The sequence below is a fragment of the Nymphaea colorata genome, chromosome 12, assembly GCF_008831285.2.
Source record: "Nymphaea colorata isolate Beijing-Zhang1983 chromosome 12, ASM883128v2, whole genome shotgun sequence".
In the NCBI taxonomy this organism is placed as follows: Eukaryota; Viridiplantae; Streptophyta; class Magnoliopsida; order Nymphaeales; family Nymphaeaceae; genus Nymphaea; species Nymphaea colorata.
In genome coordinates this window covers 8,702,866-8,714,899 of record NC_045149.1, presented here as the reverse complement: position 1 = coordinate 8,714,899, position 12,034 = coordinate 8,702,866, and the positions used below count along the sequence as shown (strand labels likewise).

The 12,034-nt window shown below is 39.5% G+C and overlaps 1 protein-coding gene across 4 annotated transcripts; it reads left to right on the top strand.

The window, feature by feature from the left end:
* Positions 1-441: 441 nt before the first annotated feature.
* LOC116266432 (uncharacterized) lies at positions 442-4,919 on the top strand. 4 transcript variants are annotated; one of them, XR_004175359.2, is made up of 4 exons: positions 442-1,763; positions 1,969-2,084; positions 2,208-2,644; positions 4,753-4,919. XR_004175359.2 is itself a non-coding variant. In XM_031647654.2 (2 exons), exons 1-2 carry the CDS (start codon positions 825-827, stop codon positions 4,798-4,800), a joined length of 987 nt encoding a protein of 328 aa, XP_031503514.1. In that variant the 5' UTR covers positions 451-824; the 3' UTR covers positions 4,801-4,919. The 4 variants fall into 4 exon arrangements, 1 of the variants encoding a protein (XP_031503514.1); XR_004175360.2 differs by having other exon boundaries at positions 2,191-2,644; XR_004175357.2 differs by having other exon boundaries at positions 1,969-2,644.
* Positions 4,920-12,034: the final 7,115 nt, after the last annotated feature.

The window sequence follows — 12,034 nt, the reverse complement described above, 5'->3', positions numbered from 1 at the left end:
TTTTTACATACTTTAGGCAGTTAAATATAGCATATTTAAAAGTGTTATTATTTTGTAAAATCTTTGTAAAGAAACATAAGAAAAAAAAAATGTAAGATGGGTAGTTTGATCAGTGGTAGGCCCATCGTTAAAATCATTTGAGAATTTTAAGTTAAAATATTTTAAATTGATTTAAAGAGGAAGAATAAAGAAATATGAAGTTATAAAACCGACCTTGTGGGTTGTAAATGAGATGATTGACTGCCTCATAAATAAGAGTAGGCGTAGGCCCAACTAACGAGGACCAGCCCCGAGCTACATATTCAATTTAATCAAAGAAATTTAAATTTATTTATATTATATATATATAATTTAAAATTAACAAAAACAATTAAAATCAGACACGAGGGTCCGGCCCGATTTTTTTGTCGGAGTGAGCTGACCCGAACCCATTTTTACGGTCTGAGCCTGACCAACCCGGGCCCGGGCCAACCTGAGCCGGAGGGCCTAAGCAATACATCGTCGTTTGCGTGTCATCGGCGGACGTGTCAATGTGACAAAAGTTTAGGGGCGACCGTGCGAGAACGTGACGAGCGCGTCCCTCGTCTGTCGTCTCTCCATTCGCCGAGAGGCCGACGGAAGGACCGCCTCTGGCCGTCCCGGAAGCCGGAACGCCGCCTCGGCAGAAGAAACCAATCAGACGAATCAGTTTTCTCGATAGATCGATCCATCGATCGTCGATCGAGATTCAAATAGCGGCGGCATCTGCTTCCATTTGTCGGTCTTTTTTCCTTTTTCTTGATTCTTTTGTGAGCCTCTGGTTCGTCGGAAACCGGTGGTGGGTGATGGCCGACGTTGAAGGCGCATATGACCTTCCTGAACTGCCCCTCGAGAAGGTCTCCATATCTGGGCCCCTACTGTCTTCTCTCCTGCAGCGGTTCGCTGCCGCCGGCGGTGACTGCGACGGACTCCTCTTCGGCCACGTCCGCCAGCTCTCCGCCCCCAAGCTCCAGGACGACTACGACAGCTTCACCGATCCCTCCGCCGCCGTCGCGGAAAATGTCGCCGCTTTCATCACGGGTTATGTCTGCTCCGGTTCTCCTCAGAGCTTCTATGACGCCGCCGGCCTGCTCCATCTTCCCACCCTCGACAAGTTTGTCGCCCAGCAAAGGCAGCCGGAATTTGATGGTGCTGCCCCCGCCACCTCCTCGACCGCCTCGTCCGGCCTAATCGGCTGGTTCGTCGGCCGGAGAAACACCCAACTTCGCCCTTCTATGCGCGAGCGTGCCGTCTCCTCTTCCCTCTTCAATATCTTGCCCTCCAATAAAAACCTAGCTTCCGTAAGACAAGCGGAACCACCGCGCGTTTTTCTGCTCCTGTCCGGATCCTTCTCTCCTCAGACGCCTATTCACACGCATGAGTACCGCGCTTTTGAGTTCCTCCGCCGAGGCTCCTTCGTTCCGAAATCGATCGATATCGTCAACGTCGGCCCCGGATTTCGAGGCCACTACGATGTATTTTGCCCCATTTCGTCCTTCTCCTGGCTCTCTGTGGATGCAAAAGGTCAGAGGGACGTGGTTGCAGAAGCCAACTGCAGGAGCAATCGGAGTAGAATTGGGGAGCAAGATGCTTTGGAGACGATGGAACGAGTGAGCAATACGTTGATAGGTGCCGAATCTGCAAATTATACCGCAGAGTTGGAGGATCTTTACAGAAGGATGCTCTCTAAACTTGAGAATCTATCACGTCAAGTGGAAATGAGCTCTGCCATGCTTCTTGAACAAGTAAATATGTCTTTCCTTTCCCCTTTTGATTTCTTTGTCAATTGCATGAACTTTGTTTAATTTTAGACTATACTGCATCCATTCGCGGCGGACTGTCGCTGTCTGCATCCATGCGTGAGCCTGCTTTATGGAATTCTTATTGACACGCTCTCTTGGATGTTTGAACAGCAGTGATAATGCATAATTTTGATTACCGCGATTTCAGGGTTAGATAAAGCAGAATTTGCATGGTCTTTAGTTTTCAGCAAGAATTGGGATTCTTGAATAGTTGCCCGCAAGCAGTATGAAGTATTTTTTGTTATGCACCGGGTGTTGCAGAGGGTAAGACTCCACACTCCACAGACAAAGTAATTGAACAGTTGTAGCTTTGACAGGAATGTTCGTAGCAAATGATGTCCTGCATATTTGGCCGTCTGACTTGTTTCAGATGACTATTTTGGGCAGTGACAACTGACTGCAGATCATTTCATCCGGCAGCTGCTGGTGAATGCTCATGATCACCAGAATACGCACTAATGGCAGGGGACGTTGTCAAGGAGCATGCCGTTTCTGGGGAACGCTCTAGGTTCTCATAGGTCTACTATTTTCGATGCCTGAAAAGCAGATGTCCAATGACTCATACTTCTTTCCTTCAAATTCTAAGACATAAAGTTACGTAAAGATTGCACAAACGATTGAAGATCCTTGCTAAAGGAGCTCAGTTTAGAAGATACATGGGAAGGTTGGAAACTTGGGAGCGTGCAACAGAAAATGTGAAACGGAGAAATGATTGTTTCTTTTTAATAGTCGGGAAAGATGATCCATCAGATGAGTCTTTAGTCTTCTTACTAGGGCTGGATGCATGGTAATTGACTAATACAGATGTCATTCCTGGCATACAGGTAACGGCATCTAAATTTATGAACTTCTAAGTAGAAGCTAACTAATACGAGATATAAATTTTTTAGTGTCATAGAGCTTGAAGCTTGAAAGTCTAGTTAAAAACATGTTTTACCTTAATAAGCTGCTTGAAGTGGTAATTCTTTTGGCTCCTTAAAATAGCACAGCAAAGTCTTCACTTTCTCCTCTTGATTGAAGTTGTACGAGAAAGCATATACATTGAGCTTCCTTATACATTTCAGGCTTGTCTCCAGAACCCTTGTTGTTGCAATGCATGCACTTTGGACATCTGTGTTCGCTCTAGTAGTACCTTCCTTTCTTCCCTAAAATCCTTTACTGCTTATTTTTGGACAAGGCATTTTTGTTAATAATATCAATCTGTCGGCGGTCTTGTTTGTGTATGAGCCATCCATTTTTTGTATGTAGAAAATTTTACAAGGCATTTGACAATAAATCCTCTTTTTTTGCAATACTGAACTTGACATGTTTATGCTCAACTAATTCAGATATTTGTTCTTGTCTTAGCATTAGTTAGATATTGTTTGTACCTTTAAATTCTGTTCATTTCGCTGGCTCGTTTTAACGGGCATCTAAGACTGCACGCTGGACTGGCTTGGCAATTGACAAAGTTCATGAGCGTTTCACTCTTTAATATTTGCAAAACCACATCAATGTAAAACAATCTTGCCTTTCCAATCCACATGGTTTCGAACATTTTCTTCAGGATTTCTTAAATCTCATATCACAACTTTCTCGTCATCTGTTTAAATTTTTGCAGTCTAGGATCATGTCTCCTGTTATCTTAATTCATACTTTCTGATTTGGATATCCAGCCATGATTGGAAATAAAGTGGTTTGCTTTGCGGGTTTGTCACGCAATGCCCATTGCTGGTGATTTCAGTGACATATTTTACAGCATCTCATTCTTGATCACCATTTCTGTGCCTCATTGACACAAGGGTCTCCCTCTTTTTATTACAAATTCCATCTCCTTAGCCAAAATGATCAGAACAATCTAGCCATAAATTGACCACATTGATATTGATGTAGATAGATGCTCCCCTCAACAATGAATTGCTTTTGTAATCCAATAATAGTGGAATATCATAGAGTCACATCAAAGGTACTTTAAAATTAGGTTCTCTGATATGTTCGGTCATTACTTCCAATTTCCAAAAGCCATTACGTATCACTGGGAAGCCCAAACATGGGCTCAACTTCGTCCTAACTGCTAAGTGTTTTCCTTCAAAAGCCTTTAGATTGTGCTGTACAACTTTGATCTGTAATAATTAGATCTTTGATATTGGAAGCAAAGATTGAAGTGGATGAGTAGAATATGAAAAGAGAAGCAGTGGAATGGTAGCCTCAAGATTGGTCCCTGCGCTTTTCTCTTTTCAAGGGGAAAAGGGGTTTTTCAATCCGTCAAAGTTCAAGTCAATAGTAAAAGGGATCACATGGTTTTGCAGCTTTTCCTTACACGAGTGTTGAGATGATACAGGGTTTGGGGCATGTGGCCAACCCAGATGTTGGAATATGCATGCGTCTGCTTTAGCATGGAGCAGGATATGCCAGGCAGAGAATGACAAGGGAAAAGTGAAACCCCAAATTTGATCTGCAGTCTTCTTCCTCTTAGGAAAACAAACTCATTGTTCCTCCTCTCCCCCTCTCTTTCTCTCCCTCAATCACCCTCTGTCTTCGTGTCCAAGGAATTATCTTCTTTTGTTATGTTCTTGGTATGTCTGGTTATTGTCCATAGAAAATTTCATTCTAGACCTTACATCAATTTGTAGCTGTAGTCTTTTCGTAATTCGTCGTGTTCTTGGTATCTCTCGTTGTTGCCCATAGGAAATTTCATTCTAGACCTTACATCAACTTGTGGCTGTAGTCTTTTCATTCTTTTTCATGCTGCTTGCTTAGGCTTATAGTATGCTGGCCAAGTGTTTTTCTGCTACTTGCTAGTTTATTCGATAATCTCATGATTCTATTTTGTACCTGAAAACTAATGATAGTGCTTGCATCTGGTGGTAAATAATCCTTTTCCTATTTTCAGCCTTTTTTTTTTTGTGTACTTAAACCCATGATCTCATAGATTTGTATTCTGTCTTTTCAGGAGAAGAAGAATTTAAGGCTGAGGTCCAAAATTGCAGGATTGGAATAATGTTCCTATGTTTTCAGCCTTCTCATTTCCTCTATAGCTATGTCTCCTGAATATAGCAAATTTCATTTTTGGATTGGCCTTTCCATGTTTCTATAAGAGGATTTCTCCTTTTTGTTCTCTTTCTGCGTGGTTGTGTGTGTGTGTGTGTGTGTGCACGTGTTGTTATTATGGTGGTGGGGTGTGGATGTCGGAGTTGAAAAACTTTTTTCCTATTTTGGCACTTCCACGCAGATGCGTGTGTTGCATCTTGAATATCCAAACGGATGCATCCGCATTATCTAAGGGTAATGGTTTCTTCTGCATTTGATTTTCCGTTAATGGCATCTATTAGAACTAATATATATCAACACAGCATGTCCACTATGTATGTATAGCCTGAAAGAGCCTGAGGTGCTGTCCTGCTGGTGTATGAATTGTGTGTGAAGCTCAGTGTACTTTGAAGTACTCATACCGCAGGTTGTGTTTTTGAGAGAAATATTGCCTAAGCTCCAACTCAAAACAGAAAAATGCCATCGAGTTGTATCTACCAATTGAGAAACAGAGAGGTTAGGAGAAGGCTAAGCGATAAAAATGGGAGGTGATGAGAACTTTCTTGATGCATATTTAAGAACTTAAGGTTCATATTACCAGGACATGAAATATATATGGGAAGCAATCCAGGAAGCAGAAGCAAGGATTTGGTGCTTGTTTATAGAACAATCCCATAATGGAGAAAAGCTCATGAAAAGGGTATAAATAAAGGTAATTAGAACGATCTTGATTGATTTACTCACTGCACCAAAGGGTAGATGCTTCAATGCTAGTTTTAGCACCGAGATTCTCAAATTTTTAACTCCTACTCCATTGTCGGTTTTTGTGTTCAGTCAGTTGAATGTTTTGAAAAATTGAAACGATATTCTTCAGAATTGAATACAATGGTCATGCTAGGGGCAAGCGACGGAACTAGACGACTGGTAAACATCCAGGAAGATCGACATTTACAGTGACAGGATTCTAACATCAGCAAGGCCAAGCAAACCATGACAGAGAAAGTATACTTTTGTAGTGCTCCTAAAAACACTTCAGCTGATAGAGGACAAGTATATTCGACCTAATAACTTCTATTGCTTGGTTGCTGGAAAAGTCTTGGCTTGAACAAGGAGTGACACCAGTAAGATACCCTTGGAAGTCTTCTCATCACAGCTAAAACCTCAGTCCTTTGCGGACCCCATTTGCTCTGACACACTATTCAAACTTTAACAACAGCAATATCAACATAAGCTTAGAGGGGTTGGTGCAATGGCCAGATTGGAGGTGGGTAGGTGTCTAAGTGGTCAGTCCTTGTTTCAAGCTTCCGTGGGATCAACTTCTTGTTCTTCTGCAAAGCAAAAGTATCACCTCGAAGGCCGGAAGCATAGAAAGCAAGCCACCTGATACCGTGAGGGGAAAGATGGGGTTTCAGCTCTCAGCCATGCAGTAGGATGAAATAATCATTAACGATCAATATGTGCATGTGAACACACACACACACGAACCCAATACTGCACAATCAGGGGGAGTTTGCCATGTATAAATCAGAGTCAGAAATGACAATGAAGTAAGTAATTAAGATCAGGCAACCATCTGATGGAGGCCATGCTTCATGCACCTTGAATCATTCACTGTATAGCCGATCAAGCTGAAGAGACTTATACTATCTTTAGCTTTGTGACGTTTTGTTCAAGCTGGGTTTATGGATTATCAGCCTACGTTTGGTTCAGAAACAGATTCCTGCAAAGTGTTTGAAATGCCTCTCTCGGCTCTCTCTCTCTTGGACTGTGAAGATTCGCTCTTTACTACTAAACCGCCTTTTTAGCTGAACGTTAAAATTGCTTTCCGTCAGAAACAGATCCTTTCTTCTTTTCTCTCCAACTGCGGCTATCAAACTGACATCTCTCCAACTGCGGCTATCAAACTGATAGCTTAGGTGACAAAAAGACCCTTGAAATATGATTTTTTGAAGGTTTTTTTTTAGAAATCCAACCTTACCAATGTGATCTTGAGGATATGTTGATGCAAAATATGTATTAAGTTTATCCTTTTTTGGGATTTGCTAGTGTTTTTTTTAATAAGCAAAAATGAATGGTTTTCATAGCATCAACATTTTGGTAATAGAAAAATCAATATTTTTTCATAAAAACTATTTGATTCAAAGCATGTTTTATATCAAAATAGTTTTTCTATATTAAGATGTTTGTATTTTATCTAAAATAATTGTTTGGCAAAAAATTAAGGGGTTTGGTTTTTATCCCTAACATAGTGTCTGTCTTTTACCAATTTCTCTCTCTCTCTCTCTCTCTCTCTCTCTCTATATATATATATATATATATATATATATATATATATATATATATATATATATATATATATATATATACGAGTTGGGATGGGAGGCGTGTTGTAGGGCCTACGTCTTCAGTTTGAATCCTAAAAGGTACCCATCCTTACCCCCAAGGTGTTTTCCATATATATGGATTGTGTCAAGGGGTTGGATTTAACTAGTATGTACTCATTCACTTTGTTGGATGTTCACATATTCAGATTAAAAATGTTATGTACTATATGTGATTTGAATTTGAAGAATTTTATAATATGAATTCGAATTTGAATCTGATATTTAAATTAGTAAGTGAGTTTGAATCTCACTTCTAAACTGGATTTGAAACACATTGCAATATGTTGAGTGTGAATATATCAGATGTGGACTTCCTAAAAGGATGGAATCCAAACCTAAATTTGACTCACATTTCTTATATCTAAATTCAATTTGATTTGGGATGTTAAATTTTCTTCCATATCCAATTATTGTGGATGTTGGATATCAGATTTGAATCGGTTTGACATGCCTATCCATATACAAACAAGCAACCTGAAAAAGAAGACTCGTCATTGTTAGTCCCTTGCATGAACACCAAACATAAGAGTGGACACTGCCCATCTGGCTTTCGAGCCACGAGGTGTTCTTGGGCCATGAAAATGGCCTCGGGATGGCCCCGGCCCAAGTTGACTTTGGGCCGGACTTGGGTCTGGGTTGGGTTGAACTGGCTGCGCCAGGTCTGATAATTTATTTTAGTGAATTTTAAATATTTATATATATAAATAATATATTTTTAATATTGTTTAATGTAAATTTAACTGGCTCGAGCCCCCGGCCGGCCGGGCTCAGCCCGACGCCCACCCCTAGTTAAATACCTCACAAACAAAAAAAAGTGCATATGAAAGAAGTTTTTTTTGGGAACTAAAAGCTGACAAAGTTGAAATATTGTAAGAGGAGTTTACGGTGCACATGTACTCCCTCAGTAAGCAAGCAGGAGCTCAACATACCATCTAGAAAAGAGACTAGAAAAAATCCCTCATTGGTCTTTTTAACTTATGTATCGCACCCCACCACTTAAAAAAAAGATCAAATTAGAATCTTGTCTTTTCGCAGGCGCTTAACCCCAGGAGCGCAGCCAAGACAAGGCTCGCATGGGCCCTGGCCCCACAATAATTTTTTTTTTTAAATTACATGTAAATTTTAAAAAATTTCACTTGTTATATATAAAAATTTTGAAAAATAATATTTCGGCCCTAATCAAAATTTAGAAACTTTAATTCAGCCCGCCTCATGAAAATTTTTTAGCTTCGCCCCTGCTTAGCTCGACGAGTTAGGCTTATGCTCCTTGGAACAACACTAATGCACATTAATTAGTGTTCAATCTAATGTATAATAAAGAAACAGTTTTAGAACACACCTGAAGCAAAGAATATGAAGAGATCAATGATTCAACATGTGCCTCCATCCTTACATGGATTATGGATACTGAGCTTAACTATCAAAGGGAAAAGCCTAGAGTAAGTCAAAACTTTCTGCCAATGTTATGAGAATGAGCCAAAATTGCCCATTGGATTCAAATGGGTGGCAAATCTACTTCATTCGGTTGCCAATCCAAGAGTTCCATATATCAAATATTAACTATAAAGTTGCGTTTGGATGACAATCTTAAAACCAGCTTTTGCAAAAACTCAGTTTTGCGAAATCTTAGTATGTCTAGTAGTTGTTGAAACCTGATTTGTGTCTGGGTGGCAAGAATCCGACGACAATAAACTAGAAAATCAGGTTATACATGCACTTTTGAAAATATCGTTTTGTTAAAAGTCTTGTTTTTTACTGTCATCCAAACATGTCTTAAACTATATTTTACTGTTAAAGTGTTGCACAAACAAACCCTAAATTTTTTGTTTTAAAATTCTGAATATAAAACTCTTTTTGACAGTGGTGGAGTCAGAAATTTATGACTAAGATGCAATTTAAGTTTATATTTTAAACATTAAGGAGCACTCATATATTAAAAAAAATGAAAATGAATGAAGTTTTTATATATAAAATAAAGTAAAATTTTTAGACTGTCCAACCGCGAGGTGTTCAGCTATCTAGTACTAAACGAAATTGGACTTTCAAACCTATGAGTCGATCCACTTAAGCTTGCAACAGGCCACAACAAACTTACCCATTTGCAGATCCAGATCCAACTGATCAAATCCATATCCGACTTCCACCGGTCCTGATACGCCGCTCCAGAGCACCATTCCAGACCAAAATGCCAATAACCAATATTTGGGAAATATGGATTGGATCAAGCACATTTCAAGCGAGCGGGTTTTATTCACGCAACCGGATCGGGTAGGGACTGTCATGTAACTAGTTTTCCATTTTGAATCCCCGATGCACCAACTTACTTTGCTGTAAACAAGGGGTCTCCGACGTGCAAGTTGAAACGCTACGGAGGCGGCACTCGCAAGGCACCAAAGCAAACTCTGTACCTCAAGGTGGCGGCTTCCGCCTTCTTTGGGGTGGTGAGAAAGCTCATTTAACTAAAAGTACCATAAAATGTGTATGGTAGGAGCCGAGCTAAAAAAATTTTATTGAGAAACACTAATATAGTAAAATATGGTAAGTAAAGAAATTACAATAAGACATAGCAAACAAATTGTGTGGGACCGTGTAGGCAATTGCCCACGAAGCCGGCACCTGGTCCGGCGCCGATTGCCGGCACTATATGGTATGGTAAGTGCCCATTGCAGGGCTGTGTGTCCCCAGGAGACGGGCCCAGACCGGTGGGGTGCGATCCAAACAGAGGCAACATGAAGAACATGGGGTGCCTGAATTATGGAGAACAAGTAGGCCCAGATCTCTCACTTTTTTCTTCCATTCCCAGATTCCTCTCCACATGATTCTTGTCTGCATCACACAGCAAACCCAACTATGCACTATGCATAAGAGCAGCTCAGATTCACAATTTGAACCAAACATGATATTTAGTCTAACTATTTGGATTTAGTTAAAGTAAGACAGGAACAAGAAAATTCTGGCTAAGGAGCACTAGACATAAAACTTTAATTTTTTAAGGAGCACCAAGATGTTAAAGAGTCGCCTTATAAAATGGCTCTGTGTGGCAATTGCCCACACGTATCCCACACCTGCCTCGGCCCCTAAAGCTAAGTTAACAAATAATTTAAAAGTTTTAGCACAATGAAACTTACTCATCAGAGGTGTTTTGGATGTTCGTGCCCTGGGAAGACGCGTCCCTCAGTTATTAGAGGGACATTTTGATAGTTTTATAAGGTGGCAATATTTGCCATTACAGGAGAAGAGCCTTCTATTTAACTAGCAATGACATTTTGATCATTTTCAGCCCATAATTAGGGGTCTAAACAATGAGTCGAGCTACTCGAGCTAGACTCGAGAACGAGTTCGAGCTGAGTCATTTGCTTAAGGGGTCGAACTCGAGTTCATAAGTTGATTCGTTCAAATAATCGAGTTGAGTTCGAGTTCACTGAACTCGAACTGCTAAAGCTGGACTTGGCTCAAAAATGATGTGCAGTGATTTTTTAAATGTCTGACTTTTTTTTAATTAAAAAACCAGTATATTTACGTTAAATAATTATGTAAGTTTTTACGTAAGCTCATTCAAGTTTGTCGAGTCTTAATCGAGTAGAGTTTGATTTATAGCAAAGTAATAGTTTATATATTCAAATGAGTTTTTTGAGCTCGAGCTCAACACATAACTGCCGAGTCTTAATCGAGTCGAGTTCGATTTATGGCAAAGTAATAGTCCATATAATCAAATGTGTTTTTTGAGCTCGAGCTCAACACATAACTACTGAGTCCCGCTCGAGCTGCTTCTGTCGAGCTAATCTCGAGCTCGAGCTGCTCAACACATATGTTGAGTCGAGTTCGAGCTATTCTCGAGATCGAGCTGAACTCGAGTTGGCTGAACTTGGGCTCAACTCGACTCGTGTTCACCCCTACCCATAACACGTGGTGTCATATGCCACAACGTACAATAACATATAATTTTGCTTATAATTTTAGAAAACCTAACCAATTTTTGTGTTTCTCTAAGAGCAATATTCGTCATGAAGGCTATCAAATAAGAGCCCGCATTAAAACTTTGCTAACTTAGAAAACGTGCATTAGCTCCGATTGATTTCAAAATTACTATCAAAATTCGAAAGCTTTGCTTTAAAAAGAAATTGAGTTGCAGAAGGCAGTCTTTTTTTTATATATTATAAGCAAAAACATGATCGAAAATGAAATTTTGACACTCTTTATAAACTTTTCTGTTCACCAGGTCCAAGATGTGACGAATTCAAGAATAAATTGGAAAGAGAAAGGGTAACACAATACAGCTATTAAGAACCAAACGTAACCACAAAAAAAGAGATCATTGTCATCTTATATGTAAAAGTATAAGGGTACCTCCAAAATAGAATTGAAATCAAAATCAAAGTCAAAATCATTTTAAAAATATTTTTTGGCAATTCGAGGAGAGACGGAAACCGCCTTTCCTTCTATTCACGCGTCGAAGCCCATAAATGCTTCGAGTCATTGGTGGAAAGCATTAAGGATAGAGCCAAGGTAGGGTCTGTAAGGGCCTTTGTCTTACCTCAAAAAAACAAAATAATATATATATATATATATATATATAAATTTTAAAAACTTTCAATTGTTTTATATAAAAAATTAAAAAAATGATATTTTGATTTATGTCAAAATTTATAAATTTTAATTTGACGTTCTAGCTTTACTCCTGAAAAACATGACGCGTAAAGTGCATACATCATCGCTTAGACAACTAGGCTTATACGACCCGCCAACTCGACAGATTACATTAAATTAAATTAAATTCAAATTAAGTAAAAAGAATATATTCACGCCCACACCTAAGCCTTT

What these genes read in the sequence shown, in the direction of transcription:
- LOC116266432 (XM_031647654.2), top strand. Translation starts at nt 825, where the DNA reads ATGGCCGACGTTGAAGGCGCATATGACCTTCCTGAACTGCCCCTCGAG. An exon ending in CTGCCATGCTTCTTGAACAA is followed by an intron (nt 1,764 to 4,752) that starts GTAAATATGTCT and finishes CTGTCTTTTCAG; the next exon opens with GAGAAGAAGAATTTAAGGCT.